Source organism: Hemiscyllium ocellatum, chromosome 8, assembly GCF_020745735.1.
Source record: "Hemiscyllium ocellatum isolate sHemOce1 chromosome 8, sHemOce1.pat.X.cur, whole genome shotgun sequence".
Classification (NCBI taxonomy): Eukaryota; Metazoa; Chordata; class Chondrichthyes; order Orectolobiformes; family Hemiscylliidae; genus Hemiscyllium; species Hemiscyllium ocellatum.
In genome coordinates, this window is record NC_083408.1 from 110,625,349 (window position 1) to 110,649,119 (window position 23,771).

The 23,771-nt window shown below is 42.1% G+C and overlaps 1 protein-coding gene across 3 annotated transcripts in view; it reads right to left on the minus strand.

The window, feature by feature from the left end:
• Positions 1-23,771, minus strand: part of ttc7b (tetratricopeptide repeat domain 7B) — a 351,966-nt gene that overhangs the window by 93,338 nt on the left and 234,857 nt on the right. Inside the window, exon 18 of one of the 3 annotated variants that reach the window (XM_060829466.1) lies at positions 2,024-2,074. The exons of the other annotated variants lie outside the window; for them this stretch is intronic. Within the exon in view, the coding sequence (XP_060685449.1) occupies positions 2,024-2,074 (51 nt within the window). The remainder of the gene's footprint in view (positions 1-2,023; positions 2,075-23,771) is intronic. 3 annotated transcript variants of the gene reach the window in all.

The following is a 23,771-nucleotide window of genomic DNA, read 5'->3' on the forward strand; positions in this document are numbered from 1 at the left end:
GTATATCCTGTACAGTTTGTAGTTTATGCAAATACTCGTTTAGCCCGATGAAAACTGTTGGTGCTGAGTTCTGCTGCTATCTCCACACTTTTCTCAAATGCAAAATTTTTCAATGAATTTTCTTTTATAATGTTGGTAAAGCTTAAAACTTACTTATATTGGATTGCCTTTAAATTAGGGCTTCACTAGTATCACTTCTATTGGCTCAAACTGTACAAAATTAATTCCTTGAAACAATCTCACATCCAAACCCAAATATATGTCACTCAAAGCTGACATTAGTCTGTAAATTGGCTGTACTTTATACATTGCTCACTTTCATGATGAATAGAGGCATCAATGTACTTGCTTCAGAACATATCTGTCATTTCAGAGGATACACTGTCTTCCCATCCTCTCACAGGGAGAATGATGCAGCAAGTTGCCAATGAATGGAGTGGAAGGGACGTGAATTAGTAGTTCCAGCGGCATAATATATAATTTTTCCCCACAGTGATGCCCTCCTGGAGGGCAGACATGTCTGCAGTTATTGGCCCATCAACTAGATCAAAAGACATGTAGAGGGCTTATCCAAAAGAAAACCGTATGACTTTTGGCCAGGAAATATATTATGGTCTGTTCAGAATCAGATTTTCCAAAAAACCATAAATTGCAATAGGTAAAGTATTCTAAATATTTTTAAGCAGGGAATCACAGCCAGTATATATTCAAGCGGACCTTGGGTGAACAGCTATTAAGTTAAAATAGAAACATGACTCCATTTTTCCTTGATTTGATAATGATATTGTACAATAGCTGACGGTGAGTCAGCAGTCTTTTACATTTCAGCTGATCATTGGAGACAATGGAAATTAAAATGGGGAGAGACACAAACTAAGCTGCTGGCTGACTATCATCCAAAGGTTAGAATTACCCTACTTGGGTTTAACCCATGCAGCCAGTTATGAGCAGCTACTTTATTGATTGAATTGCCTGGTTGCCAGTTATCCTGGAGCTATCTTTTATACGATCCTCTCTTCACTGACCAGTGCCACAAAGGGGTCATGTCAAACAGATGAGTGTTGAGTTCTAATAAGGACTTTTCAATGCGAACCATTAACCTTTCTCTTACAACTGTGGGTTGCCATGATGTCTAGCATTTTATCTATTCGTTTTGAGTTTATGGTTCTTTTGCTGTTCAATATGATGTGAAACCTACAGGTTTAACATAAACCTTTTTAAAAGGCGCTATTAATTTTAGGTCTCAAGGTATGAAGTTTGCTTTAAACCAAGAAAAGAGCAAAGTCTAAAAATTAATCAGAGGCTATTCAGTTAAAAACAGGGAGCATTTCATGTTAAATATCACTAAGAAAATGTGTTTTAAAATGATTGAAAATATCAATGACTTGTTAGACTCACATGACTGACACAAAGTCTGTTTCCATGTTGTTATGATTCTATTATAGATTTTATATGTCATGTGTTTTCTAATACCTCAGTCAATTGACTAAGTTACTCTGGTTATATTGCCCTGCTTGCCTGGATTAACAGTTCAATCAATAAAACATTTAACTGCACTAACCTCTATTGATCGAGATCTGAATCCTGATATGAGAGAGATATGACTCATGCAAAATAAATAGACTTTAGAGTCGGACAGGCACAGAGAGACAAACAAAGCGGCTGTATGCAAATCAGCAGCAGCCCAGCAATGCTAAACAACCGCATGATATCAGCCTCTGAGCACATGCAGGGTGGGAGGGAGAGAGGGAAGAGGAGTACAGACTGTATCGCAGCATGATACGGGCAAGAGTTGCTGTATTTCACAGATTTAAGTCAAAAATATTGGCCGAGTGCATTCAGATCTCATGATAATCCAGGGCCTGAGGAGGCAGTGCACGGGATGGGGACAAACAGCCGCAGCCTTGGCTCGTAGCACTAGAACACGCTACTGCTGATGGAGAGTTAGCGTTCACATTCGAAAGTGGACGATAACGTGACTGAATCAAACCACCAGTAGGGCTGTAAATGAACTCTTACTTACTAACTGAAAAAAGGGAGAAAAAACCATGAAAGTAAGCATCTGGAGGATTGCCTTCAAACAATAAATCAAACCAGTAATTAAAATCTCATTAAAACCTCTCACAAGTAGAATTATGATTACTTTCAATACTTTTTAAGTGTTGCTGATCCATTCTTGAGTGCACGTTCAACCTCTGAGTAATAACAGGTTCAGGGAAGGAATGGACTGGATCACAACCTATTTAGAGCAAGTCAATGGCAGATTTAGAGAAGGATAAATCTCCATTTCTATTGATGGCACTAAATGGTGCTGAGATATGGTCCTACAGCCCATCCAACATCTTGCTCAAATGATCGTCCTTCATGCCTAATGAAAGCCATCATGTTGTTTCATTGCGGGGAACACCAGAGTTAAATTGGGATATGCCCTCACCTGACAGCCACACATACTTTATTTAAAAACAGGAAAGTGACCAAGAACAGCACACTGGCCCATTTATAGCCCAGGCTGGACTCTCTGATCGCAGCATACTCACTGCTTCCTTGTTCAGGGCAGCTCATGGGACATTCTTAGCTGGCACAGCTATAGTTAATCAGTGCACTTATGGACATTGGCAAGCTCTAGGTCTGAAAACCCTTCCCATTTTTGCAAAAATGCACATGCTAACAAATGCTATTGATTAATGTGGCTGGACCACCTTCTCTAAACTGTAGATAAAACAGGGCATTTGAAAGCCTTTTCAAAATAAATAGGTGCATTCTGGCCATATTATTGATCCACATCATTGAGTTAAGTGCATGAATTATGAAATACTGCCTGATAACATGTAGCAGTTTGTCAATATAAGTTTCAATGTAGATACAGGTTATTAAAGGCTTTTGTGATGCAGTGGTAATGTTCCCATTTTTGAGCCGAGAGGCTGGGTACAAGGCACTGCCGTTCCAGAGATAGGCAATAATAAGATAGACTCTTGTGGTGCTGTGGTAGTGTCCCTAACTCTGAGCCAAGAGGCCTAAATTCAAATCCCACCTGCTCTTCAGGTGTGAAGTAAAAGCTCTAAACAGGTCGTTACTTCAAAGTGTCGTGGATGCTGGGGCACTAAATTTAAGAAGGAGTTACACAGATTCTCACTTGGTAATGGGTTGAAAGGCTATGGGGAGAAGGCAGGAAAATGGGAGTAAGGAGTACATCAGCCACGATCAAATGGCAGAGCAGATTCAATGGGCTGAAAGGCCTAATTCTGCTTCTGTATTTTATGAACTTGTGAACTTATGATTATAAAATATCAGGATTCTTCCCATTCTCCTTTGGAGCTCGAAGAGTCAAAGGATAGATATTATCTGGCTCCAGTTCCCACTCTTGATAGATAAAGCTAGACAAAGAGTGCATGTCTGTAACTGGCTGGTCAGCCCTGCTGATCCCATGCTTACCTGAAACTAATCAATCTGTTCTGCCATGATATGACACACCTATGGGCCAGGTGGCACTTGAACCCAGGCATTTTGGCCCAGGAAGCGGGACACTATAACATGTCACAAGACCCTTTGTTTTTGTGCACTTCCAGCAAGGGTAGTGGGATCAGAACTGAGAATTCTGGCTACTTTTCACCATTCTAATCCATTCATACTGAAGGCCAATCAAACATTAACTGTTTTGAAATCAGTGTTTTTCACTCTTGAAATTGTACAAAAGCATCCTTTAAACAATCACAATGTAGTAATATCTAAATGGAGAAAAACTGCAGAAAGCTGCAAAGGGACTTGGCATAATCTGAGAAAAAAGTGGTGCCCGACTTAAGACTGAGATGAGGAGGAATGTCTTCTGAGGTTTGGGTATCTTTGGAATTCCTTTGCCACAGAGATCTACGAGGGATAAGTCCTTGTGTATATTTAAGGCTGGGATAGGTTCTTGATCAGTCGGGGAATCAAGGGTTACAGGGAAAAAGCAGAAAGTGACCCTGAGGGATGTTGGATCAGTCATAATCGCATTGAACGGTGGAGCAGACCTAAAGGGCTGAGTAGGCAAAAGTGAGGACTGCAGATGCTGGAGATTAGAGTCGAGAGCGTGGTGCTGGAAAAGGAGCAGGAGGCTTTTGCGCGAAATGTCGGCTCTCTTGCTCCTCAGATGCTGCCTGATCTACTGTGCTTTTCCAGCACCACACTCGTGACTCAAAGGGCTGAATACCTTACTCCTGTTCCTTTCCTTACGGTCTGACAATCTTATTAATTCTGCATTTTGATGCCCTCATCCTTCATCTACTTTATTTTGCTACTGCTGTCATGCACGTTTGTAAACAGCAATGCATGGTTACGTCTCTCCATCTCATTGTTAAACTTATTTTAAGTGCCACTAGGGTTTAATTGAAACAAAATATTGCATTTGTCTGACATTTTCATCTTACATCAACTGGAAAGATGAAGAATATGCCATTCAACTCTAGGCTCTTCTCTTGCAGACTGGGATTGTGTCTGGAGAAAATATTTGAAGCCATATAATATGAAGCTAATAGGCAGATACTATAGTGGTGGAGGTATTTTGAGTTGATTTGGTTCAAGTGAACTCCAATCTGATAAAACAACATTTTCCCCACAACTTCAAGTCAAGCCAAAAATCACATGGGGAAAATAAAATGTTACAAGCGCATTTTAGGGTGGGGTGGAGTTCACTGTTTGATATAATTTCTGCTTTTGCCCTTCTCAACTCTCATCTTAATGCTTGCTACTTAACAAAGTGCAAGCTGTTGACGGGGAGACCATGAACTACTTGTATTACAATCTACCAGTGCTCCCTCATAAAGACGGAGCGCGCTGAAGAAACTCAGCATGCTTGGTTTCATTTGTAAAGTTCCTAAGTGGAAAAGGAGGTGCTGGCCCTTCATCTTGCATTGAGCTTCATTGGAGCATTGCAGCACACCCAAGGAATGTTAGCAGGGGAGCAAGGTGGTTTATTAAAATGGTTAAAAGACAGGGAGGTTGAGGTAATTCCGGTGGTCAGAGTGGAGGGGTCCTCAAAGCAATCACCTAGTCTGAGTTTGGTCTTGCCAACGTAAAGGGACCCCACATTGTAATCAGTGAATACAACAGGCTAGATTGAAAGGAATACAATTAAATTGCAGCTTCACCTGAAAGGCGTGATTGGGCCTTGGATGGTGAGGAAGGCAGTGGTAAATAGGCATGTCTTACAGCTTCTGTGATTGTGTGAGAAGGTGTCATGGCAGGTGGTGGCATGAGGAAGTGTTAGGATTAATGTAGGAGTGGACCAGTATCACAGAGGGAACGGTCTCTGTGGAATGCTGATAGTGGAGGCTGGGGAAAGATACATTTGATGGTGGTATCCTGCTTGAGATGATGGAAATGACAGTGGATTTTCCTTTCAATGTGGAAAGTGAGGACAAGGGGAACTTTATTGTTGTTATGGAAGGAAAGGGAGAGCATGAGGGTAGAAGGCCATAAGACCATTTGAAATAGGAACAGGAGCAGGACATTTATCGCCTTCAGCCTGCTCTGCCTTCACAAAAGGATTATGATCTGACCTTTTTCATGTAGATAAATGTGAGGCGCTGCATTTGGGGAAAGCAAATCTTAGCAGGACTTAAACCCTTAATGGTAAGGTCCTTGGGAGTGTTGCTGAACAGAGAGACCCAGGGGTGGGGGAGTCTAGAACTAGAACTAGGTTTAGGGTGAGAGGGGTAAGATATAAAAGGGAGCTAAGAGGCAACTTTTGCACGCAGGGGATGGTGCATATGTGGAATGGGCTGCCAGAGGTGGTGGTGGAGGCTAGTACAATTGCAACATTTAAATGGCATCTGGATGGCTGTATGCATAGGAAGAGTTTAGAGGGATATGGTCCAAGTGCTGGTAAATGGGATTAGATTAGTTTGGGATATCTAGCTGGCATGGACGAGTTGGACTAAAGGGTCTGTTTCCATGCAGTACATCTCTATGACTCTATTACATCCACTTTCCTGTCCTTTCCCCACAACCCTTGATTCCACAGCTGATAACAATCTATCTCAACCTTAAATATACAAAAGGACTCTCCCCCTACAGCTGTGGCAAGGAGTTCCAAAAGGCTCTCAACCCTCAGAGAAAAAATTCCTCCTGAACTCAAGCCTTAAATCTCAGAATACGTCCTCTGGTCCGAGACTCTGCCATTAGGTGAAACATCCTCTCAGCCTTTACACTGCAAAGGCCCTTAATTATCCAATATGGTTCAATGAGATGACCTCTCATTCTTCTGATCTCCACTGAGTACAGTTCCAAATTGTTTAGCATTTGCTCATAAAATCTAATACCAGAGATCATCTCGTGAACCTTCTCTGAATTGCCTCCAACGAAATGGTATCTTTTCTTAAATAGGTTAGCCAAAACTGCTCTCAGTATGTCAGACATGATCTCACCAGCATCTTGTGTAACTGCAGTTCAACTTCCCTACTCTTATACTCCATCTCCTTGAAATTAGGGCCAATGTTCTATTAGCCTTCTGAGAAGTACAGAGATGGGTTAGGCATGGTAGAGAACCCTGTCTGTTTGCATTTCTGTGTCTGACTTGTGTGTGGGTTGGTTGGAATCTTCAGTTACAGAAAAAAGTAATGTCAGAGGCAGCTGTAATAGGTGGCATTATTGGAACAGATGTGATGGAGATGAAGAAACTGGGAGGATAGAATAGAATAGAAATCTTGCAGGAAGCAGGATGTGAGGAAGTGCAATCAAACTTAACAGGGAGTTGGTGGATTTGTAGTAGATATTGGTTGATAGCCTATCCCCAGAAATGGAAAAGGTAAAATCCAGATGAAGGTGAGAGATCCAATTCCAGATGAGAACAGCAAGCAGCACGAATGACATAATTGGTGTACCGGAGAAAGAAATGTAGGTGGGTGCACAGAGTAGAACCGGAACAAAGAGTGTTCCACATATTTCATAAGGAGACAGACATAAGTAGGACCCAGTACCCACAACCACACCTCTGACCTGAAGAAAGTGAAATGAGTTAAATGAAAAGTTGATTAAAGTGAAAATAAACTCAGCCACATAAAGGAGGGTGGTGGTGAATGGGGACTGTTTTCAAGGATGAAGCAAAAAGCCTTCAGACCTGATGGGGGTAGAGCTCCCTCTAAGTTGCACAGGTACATGACCGTGTGGTAACTTAAGAACATACCGTGCAGGCAATACGCACACTACAGGTGATTAACTCACCCTTTAAAATGCGTGTAGGTGTGGCTATTTTAAAAGACCCAGTCAAAGCATGCCATACATAACAAAGAGAAATTCCAGAGAACATAGCACATCATCCTCCCCTCCTCCCTTGCCCACTTCTCCCAAAATGATCTTACGTTTTCTAAGGCCCATGAACAGTCACAGTTGGCCAGCCACACAAACCAGGAGGAAGAGACAACACTGCACCAGACCGCTGAGAAAGCAGCAGTCCCACTTGACCTGCTCAGATACTGCACATGTATGTCGAGGCTAATAGAAAGCTGTATATGGTGAGTCACTGGGGATAACTAGGCTGTGGCCAGATCAGGTGAGAAAAAAAACAGCTCATTTCCCAGCTCTCTGGAGGGTAAAGATGCAGATGGCCTCTTTGCAGAAAATGTGCACAATGCTTGGGTTGGTTTTCCAGGGATTCTTATCATCCTTTCCAGCATGGAAATGGTGGCCAATTTCAAGGCAGCAATTGCAGACCAACCCATGTGGCTGCTATCTCAACTTCCACTTTAGGAATGGCAGAAGTTACACAGTACTTCAGTGCTCAGTGGAAACTCTGATGGAGATCTGAAAACCCAAGCCTATTGCCATCATGGTCGTGAGACAGAAAGGGAGGGAGAAAGAGAGAGAGAGAGAGAGAGAGAGAGAGAGAGAGAGAGAAGAGAGGTAAAGAGAGAGAAGGGGAAAAGAGAGAGAGAGAAGAGGTTCTTGGCTGAGCAAAAAGAGAGTTTGAACCTGAGAATTTGCGATTTAGTCAGCAAAGTCAAGTTAACAGGATGGAGGTTAAAAGAGAAGGCAGTGATATATACAAATATGTCAAAACTCTGCCACATTTTGTTGAGAAAGATGTTGAAGACTTCTTGGTGTCATTCGAAAAATTGGCTAGGCAGATGGAGTGGTCCGTGGATTTATAGGTAATGCTAATTCAGACTAAACCGGTAGGCAGAGCGAGTGAGGTATTTGCCACACTGTCAGATGAGGGGTCAGGAGATTATGAAGAGGTTAAACAGGCTATTTTAAGTGCTTATGAATTGGTACCAGAAGCATATAGACAACGGTTCAGAAACATAAAGGAGGAACCAGGTCAGACTAATGTTGTGTTCGAAAAAATTAAACAGTCATTTTGATAGATGGGTGCGTGCTTTGAAAACAGATAGGACCTTTGAAGCTCTACAAGAGATTATTCTGCTGAAAGGGTTTAAAACTCATTTCCAGATATGGTAAGAATTCATATGGAGGAACAGAAAGTTCAAGATGTGAGAAGGGCAACAGAGTTAGCAGATGAATACATGTTGGTGCATAAGACATGCTTCCAGCCAGAATTTCGTTCTGTGAGGGATAGAAGTTGGGAGAAGGGGAGATCTGACACTCCGAAAGAATGAGTAGAGAACATTGGTAATAATTTACCACTTGTTAAAGAAGCCCAAGAGGGTGAACAGAAGGTGAAAAGCCTCAGGTGCTTTCACTGTAATGGAATGGGACACAGAAGATTCGGGTGCTGGTAGTTTCAGAAGGGCACTGGGATCACTGCCAGAAGGTGGGATATGTAAAGACACAGTGCTGGTCGTTAAAGAAAGGCACTGTGGGAAAAGAAGCTAAGCCGATGGCATTAGTGAAGGTAGTAAAGGAGACCCCAAGAAGAGCTGAGGAACTGCAGGAGAGTGCTCAGCCTAGGCAGGGGCTGGGTATGGAGATTGTGCCTGATCTCTACAAAGAATTTGCCTTTGTGGGTAAGGTTTACTCAGAAAGAACAGGGGCAGAAGGACAAGAAGTTATAATTTTGAGAGATACAGGATCTAACCAATTGCTGATAGTAAGGGATGAGCAAATGTGCACTCTTTCTGATTTGTTACCAGAGTGTGTGGTAATTGTGGGATAGATGGACAGAAATTTAGAGTTCCCTTATGTAAGATCAGGTTGGAGTACCAACTCAAGATTGGGAAAGTAACAGTGAGAGTGATTGCAAAGTGTCAGTTCTAGGAATTCAGTTTGTTCTTGGGAATGATTTGGCAGGATCCAAGTTGGGAGTGACACCCCTTATTATGGAGAAGCCGAAGGAAGACCAAGAAATGAGGAGTTAAAACAGAAATATCCTGGAATTTTCCCAGACTGTGTAGTAACTAGATCCCACTATCATAAGTCATAGCACAAAGCGAAAACGGAAGAGAAAGATGAAGGAGTTGAGGCTCAGTTCACGGACACCCTGTTTGACGTAATGGTGCAGGAAACCATGAACATGCAGAGGGTCAGACAGAAGTGTTCCATCCTGAAAGTGTAAGAGACTTGCAAAGCAAGACAAGACGATAAAAGATATATATGTGATTGCGCACTCCAAGAAGGCGGCAGAGAATGTTCTGGAGGGTTATTATCTGAAAAATAGAATCTTAAGGCGGAAATGGAGACCACGGGCAGGTTAGTGCAGAGGAGAAATCAGATTGATTTGTCCGTACATAAGACAGGAGGTGTTAGGGGTAGCACATGAACTACCTGTAGGTGGTCACCTAGGGGAATGAAAGACTCAGGCTAAGGTACAAAAAACATTCTGATTGGCCTGGAAGGCACAAGGATATGATTAATTTTTGTTAAACTTGTCATACATGCCAAATGGTAGGTAAGCCATAGGTGGTAATAAAACCAGCATCTTTGTTGCCAACTCCTGCATTTGAAGAACCTTTCAAGCGGGTTATAGTTGATTGTGTAGGTCCCCCTCAACGAGAACTAAAAGTGGGAACCAGAACTTGTTAACCGCAATAGATGTGTCTACCAGATTTCCGGAGGCATTTCCATTACGGAGTATCAAGGAAAGAAGGGTGGTAGAGGAGTTAATAGCTTTCTTCACATGGGATGGGCTACTCAGAGAGATTCAGTTGGACCAATGGTCAAATTTTACTGCTAGGCTTTTGAGGTGGTAATGGACAGCTTAGGTATACAGACCTTTAAATCCAGTGTGTATCAACCTGAATCCCAAGGAGCTTTAGAAAGGTGGCGTCAGATCCTGAAGACCTTTTTAAGAGCATTTTGTCAGGATTACCCGAATGATTGGGATAAATGTATCCCATTCATATTGTTTGCCATTAGAGATGCCCCAAATGAATCTCGTCAATTTACTTCCTCGGAGTTAATATTTGGGCATGAAATGAGAGGTCCTTTGAAATTAATTCAAGAAAAATTGCAGGACCAATATTGGATATCACACACTTAGGTTATGTATCGGAGGTGAGGGTGAGATTAAATCAAGTAGGTGAGTTAGCTAAACGGCACCTAAAGAGGGCACAGTGTAGAATGAAGCAGGTGGCGGATAAAAGCTCTGAGACTCGGACATTTTCCCGAGGGGTTGATATGTTAGTACTGTTACCAGTGATAGGAGATCCTTCAAAACCAGGTTTAGTGGTCCCTATCAAATTGAGAAAACGTTGAGTCAGGTGAACTATCGAGTAAAGATGCCAGATAGAGAAAAAAGGTATCGGTATGTCATGTGAACATGCTGAAACCGTATTATACTAGAGGGAAAGAACTGGAGAATCAGGTGTTAGTTACTGGCCTGCAGTGTGAAGAATCAAATCCAGATGATGTGGATTTTGATACGCCTCAAAATAGATTAAAAAACGGACTAGTCCTTGAGGAGTGGGATAGGTTAGTAAGCTATCTGTTTTAGGGGCACAGGACGCAGTTGAAAGATTTATTACTGCAGTATAAAGACATATGGAAGAATCAGATGGGGAGGACTAATGCTATTGTACAAGAAGCAGACGTAGGAAATACCGCTCCTATAAAACAACACCCCTATCGGCTTAATCCTTTCAAAGCCAGACAGGTCCAGATGGAGGTGGAGGCCGTGCTTGACGAGGACATTAGTGAACTGAGCCAGAGTGAGTGAAGTTCGCCAATCATCTTAGTTCCCAAACCGGGCAAGTCTCAACGATTCTGCATGGGTTATCGAAAGGTCAATGCCGTTAAAAATCAGACTCATATCTAATTCCTAGATTGGAGGATGGTATTGAGAAAATCGGACAAGCCAGTTACATCACCAAGTTGGATGTAACGCGTGGTTACTGGCAGGTACCTTTATCAGAGTCGGCAAAATAAATGTCTGTGTTTGTAACCCCAAATGGGTGATGTCAGTTTCAAGTGATGCCCTTTGGAATGAAAAAAGCACCCGCCACATTCAAGACTCATAAACAGAGTTGTGGCTGGGTTAACAAACTGCGCAATCTGTTTGGATGATGTAGTGATCTTGAGTAAGTCCTGAAAGATCACTTGGTACAGTTGGCAGAGCTCTTTGAACAACTATGAGAAGCAAAAGTGGCGATTAACTTAAATGAAACTGAATTTGTGAAAGCAGAGGTGGATGTTCTTGGTAACATCAGTCATGAAAGGTTGACCTCACGGAACGCAAAGACAAAAGATACTAGGAATTTCTACGACCAACCTCGAAGAAAGAGGTGCTTTGATTCTTAGGACTCAGCGGATTCTATCAGATGTTTGTTCTAAACTTCAGCAGTGTAGTGGCATGGTTAACCGATTTGCTGAAGAAGAACATAACGTTTCGGTGGACAGAACAATGCCAGGAGGCATTCGACCATTTGAAATCAATATTAACCATCAAACCAGTTTTAGCTACACCAAACTTTTCAAAATCTTTTAAAGTCGCTATAGAGTTGGGGCTGTACTCCTACAGGAACTTGAGGATGGGACTGAGCTATCAGTTGGTTACTTTTCGAAGAAGCTCCACATCCACCAGAAGAAATACTCCACGATTGAAAAGGAACTACTGAGTATGGTACCAGCCTTACAACATTTTAATGTGTATGTCACGTACAATGTATCAGAGATGGTTGTGTACATGGATCACAATCTTCTTACATTTTTATAATGCTTTAAAGACAAGAATATGAGACTATTTTGCTGGAGTCTTACATTACAGACTTTTAATTTAAAAATCACACATGTTGTGGATCATAAGAAAGTAACTGCAGATGCGTTATCGTAGATTTAACTTATGTATACACACAGTTTGATGGGAAGAAGTTAAGGTGAACTTAGATTAAAGTTATCAGTATGTAGGGTATTGTGTTTAAAGAACAGAAAAAAAGAAGCCAACTTTTCATTATGATGGTTCATTTTTTTGGGGGGGAGGGGGGGTGGGGAGGGTGTGTTATGAGGATGTGGGTATACTGGACCTTTAAGAAAGTTAGAAGGTAACAGAGCTACCTAACAGCATCATGTGTTCTGAACAAGATACAATGTAACTTTTAGTCCAACAGCTAAGGTAGTTGGTTGCCTGGAGACAAAAACAAATTTGAATTAGGCCAATCAGTTTAAATTACCAAAAAATACCAAACTCCAATCAAGCTTGTGTTTAGTATATTGACAATGTTAAAAGCTAACAACACCATCCGATGCTTTGGGGGTATAAGACTGGGAAAAATTGCACAATTGGGAGAGAACTACAAAAAACAGACCAACAGATGTAGGTTGTTAGTCAGAACTGAGACGTGCCTGTTTTGAGAAGGAGTTTGCACAGAGGAAAAACCAACCTGGAAAGCAAATCTACAGAGGAACATCTAAAGAGAAGCTTCAACTGCTGGCTGGCTCTGAAATTTGAATTTTTCAGTAAATCTTAATTGGGGGTTTTACCGGACTAGAATTATAGAAGGGAAAGTAAAAGATAGGTTAGAGGAAGGAGTTGTAAATAGTTGTTCGTCAATTATTCTCTGTTGTACTTTAAGAAATTAAGTTGTCAATTTTTACTTTAAAATAGTTCTTAGCCTTTCAAATTTTCACAGATACTGCATGGAGCAAATCTTTCCTGTGTTGCTGTTTTAAAGTAGCAGGGGCGCGTTTACCCATATTGTAACAATGGTCATGCAACATTGGCAGCGTACATATACCAGTGACAGCCTTTGCCCTTCATCTGTGACTCTCAATTTGTCACTGGCACCAAGAAAAGGGCAGGATGTCAAACTACCTCAGAACAAAGGCATAAAGACTGCTGCCAGGCCAGTGGCTGATCATTGATTGGGTCTTTTGTGCATGGTTGTATATTGTGTATGTCTTGAATGCAACAAGGGGACAAACAATATTGGACCTAGTAATGGGCAACAAGTCTGACTTAATTAGTGACTGAGTTGTTTGTGAGCATTTGTCAAATAGTGATCCTAATACGATCGAGTTTCATATAAGAGATAAGCTAAGTTTAGAGACTAGAACTTTGGATTTAAGACAGACAGACTTTAATGGGATGAGGGACAGAGTACCCACAGTAAACTAGAAAAATCTGCTAATAGGTAAAATAGAGGAGAAACGGTGTAGGGTATTCAAAGAAATACTTAATGCCATTCAGAAACAGTTTGTACCCATGAGAACGAAAAGCTTTACCTCGCACAAAAAAAAGCCATGAGCACCTCAGAAGGTAAGGACAGTATAAAATTAAAAGAAAGGGCTTTTCAAATCACAAAAAGACATTACAAATCCCACAGAACGAGACAAATACAAACAGCAACACAGGGCCACAAGTGGTTTTAAAAGCAGCTGGAAAATATTGAGAAGAAACAGAGAGGACAATTAAGGATAAAAGGAAGAGATTGTATAGTTATATGAAGGAAAAGTGGCTGGTTAATAATACTATTGGCCGGCTGAAAGCTGAGAGTGGGCATATTGTCAATGTCCATGGGGCAGATATGTTGAATGATTATTTTGCTTCAGTATTCACAGCTAAAAAGGAGGATACTTTGCCAGAAGTCCCAATGAAATTAACAGAGGATCAGGGACAGGGCCAAAGTAACATTAGCATAAGTAAATCATCAATAATTGGGAAATTAATGGAACTGAAGAATATCAAACCCCCAGGATATGTTGGTTTCCTTCCATGTTAAAGGATTAGATTTAGTTTTTAGTTTCCCTACAGTGTGGAAACAGACTCTTCGGCCCAGTAAGTCCACACCGACCCATCTCCCCACATTTACTCCTGACTAATGCATCAAACACTACGAACAATTTAGCATGGCAAATGCATCCGAACTGCACATCTTTTGGACTGAGGGGGGAAACCAATGCAGATACAGGGAGAATGTGTAAAATTCCACACACACAGTCGCCCAAGCCAAGAATCGAACCCAGATCGCTGGCGCTATGAGGCAGCAGTGCTAACCACTGAACCATCATAAGGAGGGAGGACAGCACATTGGTAATACCCTAACCATAATTTTTCAGAATTCCCTGGATTCAGGAGTTGTATCTCTAGACTGGAAATTTGCTCCTGTCACTCGATTCTTTAAGGACGACAGAGAGAATCTAGGGAATGACAGACCAGTTAATCTAACGTCTGTGGTGGGGAACATGTTGGAATCCACCATCAAGGATAGAGGAACTGACTACCTCAAAAAATTTCAGCTAATCACAAAGAGTCAGCATGAATTCATGAAAGTTAGACCATGCCTGACAAAGCCCATTTTTTGGAAGAGGTAACAAAGGTGGTGGACACAGCTAAGTTGATGAATGCTGTTTATATGGACTACCCTAAGGCTTTTGATTAAAGTCCCATACAAGAGATTGTTACCTAAGCTGGAAGCCTATGGAATTGAGGGCATGGATAGGAAGTTGGTTAAGTAGTAGGAAACAGAGAGTTGGAATAATAGGTAAATAGTCAAACTGGTAGAATGTGACTAGTGGGGTCCCAAGGGACCTGTGTTGGGCCACAACTAATCATAATATTCATTAATGACTTGCATAATGGTACAAAAAGTCAAATACTGAAATTTGCTGATGATGCCACATTAGGTAACATTGTAGACGTAGCATTGTAACATTAGGTAACATTAGTGGGCGGCACGGTGGCACAGTGGTTAGCACTGCTGCCTCACAGCACCTGAGACCCGGGTTCAATTCCCGACTCAGGTGACTGACTGTGTGGAGTTTGCACGTTCTCCCCGTGTCTGCGTGGGTTTCCTCCGGGTGCTCCGGTTTCCTCCCACAGTCCAAAGATGTGCAGGTCAGGTGAATTGGCCATGCTAAATTGCCCGTAGTGTTAGGTAAGGGGTAAATGTAGGGGTATGGGTGGGTTTCGCTTCGGCGGGTCGGTGTGGACTTGTTGGGCCGAAGGGCCTGTTTCCACACTGTAAGTCTAATCTAATCTAGACAGTGTAGACGACAGTACAGAATTACGAGATACTGATAGATTAGGTGAATGGATTTTAAAATGTGTGATGCTATCCACTTCAGGCTGAAAAAGAAGAGATGAGTGTAGTTTATAGACACAAAGTTAAGGACAGAATATAGCAGATGTCCAATGAGATTTAGGGTTCAAGTGCACAGCTATTGAAAATGTCACAAACACGTGCAGAAAATAGTCAAGGTGACATGCTGGCCTTCGCATCTAAAGGGCTGGAGCAAAGGGCTGCAGATGTTATGCTGCAGTTAAACCTCACTTAACATGAGCAGATCTGGGCACCACACCATAGGATGGATGTTTTGGCCATGGATGGACTTCAATGCAGGTTTCAAGGATGATACTTGGACTTCAGGGGTTAAGTCAGAAACAAAAACAGATAAGTTCAGCAGGTCTGACAACATGTGTGGAGAAAGATCAGAGTTAACGCTACAGGTCGATTGACTTTTCCTCAGAACTGCTGAGCTTTTCCAGCAATTTCTGCTTTTGTTTCTGATTTACAACATCCGCAGTTCTTTCAGTTTTTATTCAGGGGTTAAGTTGTGAGGAGAGATTAGACAAATTAGGTGTTTATTCTCTAGAATGTAGAAAGTTAAGGAGTGATCTAATTGATAGCTTCAGGATATGAACACGAGGGACATGGTAGATAAAGAGAAACTAATTCTACTGGTTGAAGATTCTAGAACAAGGTGGCATAATTCAAGAATCAAGCCATTCAGCAGAGATGCTAGCAAGTACTTCTACAGACAAACAGCAGTGAAGGTTTGGAATTCTCTTCCTCAAAAGCCAGTTGCTGCTAATTCAGTGGTTAAATTTAATCTGAAATGGACAATTTTTTTTTATTAAGCAAGGGTATCGGGGGATATTGGCCAAAGGCAGGTCACAGATCAGACATGAATGGCCTATTCATTTTCCTATAACTGCATATTAATTGAAGTTCTTCTTCTCATTGAAATGGGGAGCTCTCACAGTCACGTGTGTACAGTCTATGGTGCCCTGACAGTTCTGGGAATTTCACAATTCTCTGCAAAGTCATGTGGCCTCTCACTCTATGTCTATTTACTGAGAGGTAAAAAGAAACAATGCACCTGCCCCTCTTGGCACAGGCAGAATGCATCACTTCCCAGGTGCACAGAAGTAAAGTGGTCTGGAAGATGCTGGTTATGCCACACCCTCTCCTCTCAGGAAGAGCCAGGCACAAAGCTCTGTCCCTAAAAATGACAGTGTGATTTCAGCTACCTGCCTCTTCAACACACCACCATGTTCCCATGCCACCATTTCTATCTACGGCCTGCTGCAGAGCTCCAGCTCATGCAAACCGAAGGAACATTTCATCTTTTGCCTTACAGTCTTCAGAATTCAACAATGCATTTAACTATCCCAGAACACGAAAATTCTCCATTACCCAGACCCAAACCCCTCGGGTCCTGTTTTGTAAGGTTCTTCTAGCACAGCCACATTTGGAGTACTGTGTGCAGTTCTGGTCGCCTCACTTTAGGAAAGATGTGGAAGCTTTGGAGAGGGTGCAGAGAAGAATTACCAGGATGTTGCCTGGAATGGAGAATAGGTCATACGAGGATAGGTTGAGAGTACTCGGCCTTTTCTCGTTGGAACGGCGAAGGATGAGGGGTGACTTGATAGAGGTTTATAAGATGATCAGAGGAATAGATAGAGTAGACAGTTCAAAGTGTGTGCGAAGATTTGTAGCTCGGGTGCTTGTGGTAGTGGTTCTGTTCGCCGAGCTGGAAGTTTTTGTGGCAAACGTTTCGTCCCCTGGCTAGGAGACATCATCAGTGCTGTGAAGCCTCCTGCGAAGCGCTTCTTTGATGTTCCTTCCGGCATTTATAGTGGTCTGTCCTTGCCGCTTCCAGGTGTCAGTTTCAGCTGTCCGCTGTAGTGATTGATATATTGGGTCCAGGTCGATGTGTCTGTTGATGGAATTTGTGGATGAATGCCATGCCTCTAGGAATTCCCTGGCTGTTCTCCGTCTGGCTTGCCCTATGATAGTAGTGTTTTCCCAGTCGAATTCATGTTGCTTGCTGTCTGAGTGTGTGGCTACTAGGGATAGCTGGTCGTGTCGTTTCGTGGCTAGTTGGTGTTCATGTATGCGGATTGTTAGCTGTCTTCCTGTTTGTCCTATATAGTGTTTTGTGCAGTCCTTGCATGGTATTTTATAAACTACATTAGTTTTGCTCATGTTGGGTATTGGCTCCTTTGTTCTAGTAAGTTGTTGTCTGACCGTGGCTGTTGGTTTGTGTGCCGTTATGAGACCTAGGGGTCGCAGTAGTCTGGCTGTCAGTTCTGAAACGCTCCTGATGTATGGTAGTGTGGCTAGTCCTTTTGGTTGTGGCATGTCCTCGTTCCGTGGTCTACCTCTTAGGCATCTGTTGATAAAGTTGCGCGGGTATCCGTTTTTGGCGAATACCTTGTATATGTGTTCCTCTTCCTCTTTTTGCAGTTCTGGTGTACTGCAGTGTGTTGTAGCTCTTTTGAATAGTGTCCTGATGCAGCTTCGTTTGTGTGTGTTGGGGTGGTTACTTTCATAGTTTAGGACTTGGTCTGTGTGTGTTGTTTTCCTGTGTACCCTTGTGGTGAATTCTCCGTTCGGTGTTCTCTGTACTATCACGTCTAGGAATGGGAGTTGGCTATCCTTTTCTACTTCTCTCGTGAATCGGATGCCTGTGAGTGTGGCGTTGATGATCCGGTGTGTTTTTTCTATTTTCGTGTTTTTGATGATTACGAAAGTGTCATCGACATATCTGACCCAGAGTTTGGGTTGAATTTGTGGTAGGGCTGTTTGTTCTAACCTTTGCATAACTGCCTCTGCTATGAGTCCCGAGATTGGTGATCCCATGGGTGTTCCGTTGATTTGTTCGTATATCTGATTGTTGAATGTAAAGTGTGTAGTGAGGCATAAGTCCAGTAGTTTAAGTATGCTGTCTTTGTTGATAGGTTCCGCCTCCTGTTTTCTGTTATGTATGTCCAATAGGTTGGCTATTGTTTCTCTGGCTAGGGTTTTGGCTCTCCTAACTAATGTAGTTTATAAAATACCATGCAAGGACTGCACAAAACACTATATAGGACAAACAGGAAGACAGCTAACAATCCGCATACATGAACACCAACTAGCCACGAAACGACACGACCAGCTATCCCGAGTAGCCACACACTCAGACAACAAGCAACATGAATTCGACTGGGAAAACACTACTATCATAGGGCAAGCCAGACGGAGAACAGCCAGGGAATTCCTAGAGGCATGGCATTCATCCACAAATTCCATCAACAGACACATCGACCTGGACCCAATATACCAATCACTACAGCGGACAGCTGAAACTGACACCCGGAAGCGGCAAGGACAGACCACTATAAATGCCGGAAGGAACATCAAAGAAGCGCTTCGCAGGAGGCTCCACAGCACTGATGATGTCTCCTAGCCAGGGGACGAAACGTTTGCAACAAAATCTTCCAGCTCGGCGAACAGAACCACTGCAGAGTAGACAGTCAGAAACTTTTTCCCCGGGTACAACAGAGTGTTACAAGGGGACATAAATTTAAGGTGAAGGGTGGAAGGTATAGGGGAGATGTCAGGGGTGGGTTCTTTACCCAGAGAGTGGTGGGGGCATGGAATGCGCTGCCCGTGGGGGTGGTAGAGTCAGAATCATTGGCGACCTTTAAGCGGCAATTGGATAGGTACATGGATTGTTGCTTAATCTAGGATAGATGTTTGGCACAACATCGTGGGCCGAAGGGCCTGTTCTGTGCTGTATTGTTCTATGTTCTATGTTCACAGCCAACCCATTTTCATCCATTCACACTTGTTGTTGGCATACTACTAAGTATTTATCTCCCTCTCACCCTTTCATAGCTGCTATCAATTCTGAGCAGGACTCACTGGACGTGAAACACTAACTCTGTTTATATATTCACGAATGCTGCCAAATCTGCTGAGTTTCTCTAGCACTTTGTTTTTGTTTCAGATTTCCAGAGTCCACATTTCTTTGCAGATGTTTTTCCTCAAAGTCAATGTGATATTTATGGTGTTATCCTGATGTGAGTCTGGAGATTATGTTGGTGCATCTGGCTCAGTTCCGTGGCCAATTTCCTGGTAAAACTGACATGCTCCAAGTCCTCACCCAGGCTTCGATATAGAGAAGTGTTCACAATAAACCTGTGGTGGATGAGGCTTTCTGTACAGAGCTCTTCTCTTAAAATCCTGTGTATGGACGATCTCATCCACACCAACTTTCCGAAAGCATCCCATCCAGACCCACCCTATCCCTGTAACCTTAACCCACCAAACCTACACATCCTTGGACACTATGGACAATTTATCATGGCCAATCCACCCAACATGCACATCTTTAGAATGTGGGAGGAAACCGGAGCACCAGGAGGAAACCCTTGCAGACACAGGGAGAATGTGCGAATTCCACACAGACAGTTGCCCGAGGTTGGAATCGAACCTGAGGCCCTGGAGCTGCGAGGTAGCAGTGCTAACTGCTGAGCTACTGTGCTGCCTCCTTCTCCCTCTCCATTTCTCAATTATGTTTCAGACCCAGAGCCACTGAAACTACAGACCTAACAATACACATCACATCATTGGATCCTGTGGTCTGTTGAATGTATCCAATTACTCGTCACAGAACCTCTTAAAAACAAGCCCAGTACTTTTATTAATCTTACCCCAGAAGCAGTAAGATCAAGTGTCTCATCTGCCTAAGTTCCTTTGAACATTGTACACTGAGACTGGATAGGTTGACTCTGTTTTCCTCAGAGCAGAGAAAGCTGAGGAGCTACTGATCAAAGTATACAAATTTACAAAGTTCTGAGGGGGGGAAGAAACGTTTTCCCCAGTAAAGGGATCAATAAGTTGGCAATTACAGTCTTATGGTGAAAAGCAGAGGGTTTAGAAGGGATTGTTGATATATGGAACTGACGGATTAAAAGGGTGACAGAGGCAGGAACCCTGAAGACACTTAACTATTAAGGTGAACATTTGAAATGCTATAGAGTACAAGGTTACAGGCAAAGTTCTAGAAAACCGCATTTGAAAAGATGGACGTCTGATGACCAGCACGGTCCTGCTGCCTCAAACAGCTTCCTTCCATGCTGTAAAACTATATGATAATATGAGTGGGGTGCATGTGTTTGTGGGTTCTTGTAGCTGACTTAGCAGAGATGTTTCATGCACATGTGCAAAACAAGTTTGATTTGTAGGTAGAACGTTTGGAGTAGTTGAATGACATCATGGTAGGATCTCTGCCACTAGCTAGGTTCACCACGAGGGCTTCACCAGGTGCTCCATTTTCAGCCTTCAGGATTTCCATAGTGCCAACATCAGTGGTGCGAACAGCCCAATTTTATGGGTCAGGAGTTTTTCTTAAAGTTTCCTTTTTTTTAAAATATTTGGGTTACATGGAGAACTGCCTAGCAATCAAACTCCCATTTCTGGTGACACCTAGAAGATTGGCAGCACTAGAAGTGACAGATTAACAGCATCACACAAGATGCATGTTGGCACATCAACTAGCAGTGGCTTTTCCCCATGTCTACTGCTGCCTGCACACTAAAACGTTCATCTGTAGTGTGTGGGTTACATGCAGCCCAAGGCTTGGTAACTTATTCCTTATCTCTCAGGCACTCTGCAATCTGTGGTTACAATTATAATTTACAAAGCTGGATGTTTGAAAAGGGTTGCTATTGGCAGCTGCACATAGTGACACAATTACTCCTGGCCATAAAAGCAGTGATTGATCTAACCACTGATCAACAATGCATAGAGACCAACCCTGCGCAACAGGCTGGGATTGGTTTTGTGTATACAAATTTGTTTTATGGAACCACTGAGTGCATTTTGCTGGAGAGATTACTTCTGCTCTTATTGCTATTTCTTATTGTTAATTGAAACTTATTTGTTGTAGTTTTATTCATGAGTTTATTTTCTGCAGTCAAGTGAACTTCTCATTTCATCTGCTTCAAATTGCTGTGGGATGATGGGTCTGTATTTTGGGCAGGTAAAGAGTCCCTAAATTATATCTGGACAAAGGTATCTGTGCTTGAAGTGTACCTAGCAGCTGGTGGAAATAGCCTGCAAAAGAGAATAGCAGTTTTTCTTTGCTGCAGATTCCTTGCATTTGGTCAGATGGAAGTGTCAATCATGGCTCAGTGGGTAGCACTATGCAAGTCAGAGCATTGTACTAAAGGTCTGCTGCAATGATAGAGGCTGCCTTTTGGGTGAGATGTTAAACTTAGGATCAGACTGCCTTTCGCAGGTGGATGTAAAATTTTCATGAATACTATACTGAAGAGAAACTAAGGTGATAATGCTGCAAAACACTTACCCTTAACTAACATCACAAAGAATAGATTGCCTGGGCATTGACCTCAGTGCTGCATGTGGAAAACTTATTCTGACATTATAAGAGTCTATATTTCAGAAGTGCACCACTAGTTGCAAAGTGCTTTAGGGTACCCCAAGATTGAAAATATTGCTACTACATTTGTCTTTCTTACCCCATCCCATTTGGTTCCTGGCACAAAATCCAGTGGAAGGGGATGCAACTGAGTCCCGAATGATCAGATTCAGATGTCTTGAAGCTGGAGGATCACGGTTCTACTCCAGACATGTGGCCAAGGCCATGTAGATTGGCCACAGGATCAGTTTCTGCCATATCGGTCTCTATGTAGACATTGTTCAGCAGTACAAGTTATATGTTTTGATAAATACTTGGAAAGGAAAAAAAATTCAGGCTATAGACAAGGGGAAAGTGAGCTGCAAGGTGAATATAACCAAGTTATTGCTCTTTCAAAGAGCCAACATGAGGAAGGATGGATGAACAGCCTCCTTCTGTGCTACAGATTACATACTCCGTGCACTAAATTATCTCTGTGACATCACTGGGAAGATCCAGAACTTCTGAAATAACCATTCAACAGAAGAACAACTGAGCAATGAGCACAACCTCATCCAAGTTAATTGTCATTTGAAGGAGTCTCAGGGAAACAAAGAATCGGAGCCTGCTATTTCTGGCTGTGCCATTACTGTTTGGAGAATCATTTGCATATTTTACATGTAAACAACTGCTTGCAACAGCAAGTTAACATTAAAGAGTATCCAACTATAAATTTAAAGCATATCAGCTTAAGATATAAGGATGAATAGAAGTTAGGCCGAATTCAGAGTGCATGTGCGCATGGGTCTTTTCCTGGGTGGCAGGATGCATTGAGTGTTGGAGCCACAGCTTTTTACTGGTTGAGAGAATGGGTAAAAATCTGGCAGATGGAGTCCCATGTGAGAAAATGAGAAGTTGTTCACTTTGGCAGGAAAAATAAACAAAACAAAATATTACTTAAATGGAGAATGACTGCAGAATTCTGAAGTGCAGGGGGATCAATGTATTCTAGTATGAGTCACAAAAATTAGCATGCAGATACAAGATGTAATTAAGGTAGCTAATAGAATACTAACCTTTATTGCAAAAAGAATAGAACATAACAGTAGAGATTTTCTACTTCAGTTACATAGGGCATTGGCAAGACCTTACTTCAAATACCGTGTATGGTTTTGGTCTCTTTATTTCAGGAAGCATTTAAATACATTGGATGCAGTTCTGAATTACTAAATTGAAATCTGGAATGAGTGGGTCATCTTATGAGGAAAGATTGGACAGACTTATTCCACTGGAATTTAGAAGAAAGATGACTTAATTGAAATACATCAGATTTGGAATGGTCTTGACAACGTAGAGATGGAAAGGAGTGGGTGAGCTGAAAACTAGGAAACATTGTTTAAACATTAGGGGATCGCCCTTCTAGGATACAGATACTTTTTTTTCTCTGAGGGGTACAACGTTGGATTACAACGTTGGATTACATATTTTTAAGGTGGATGCAGATTCCTGTTTAGCAAGCAAATCAAAAATTATTGGGGGGGGGCAATGGGACTATGGAATTTGGAACAGAAACAGATCTTATTACATGAAAAAGCAGGCTCGCGGGCCTACTTCTGATCCTAGTGTATATGTTCCTATGTAACTCCCATCAAAAATCCCTTTTGAAACAAGTCAGTGCCTGAGCCATCTCATTCATTTGTATGATACAAAAGGAGGCCTATGAAACCAAACAGTATATAAATACTGCGATATCTTAGTTGGCATAGAGATATCCAAATGCCCATGGAGACTCCTATTTGTTCTTTCCTCCAATTATGCTGCTCAAAATTGATTAAAATTGCCACTTTCTATCCTTTCAAGTTTCCATATAAAAGACTTGGTCTGTACTTGATTATTGTCAAAACCAAACTCTTATTAAACTAGAGCTGGTCAGTCAAATATTCCATCTCCCATATCCGTTGAAGGAGACACTGTGGATATGTCGAGTACTTCCCATA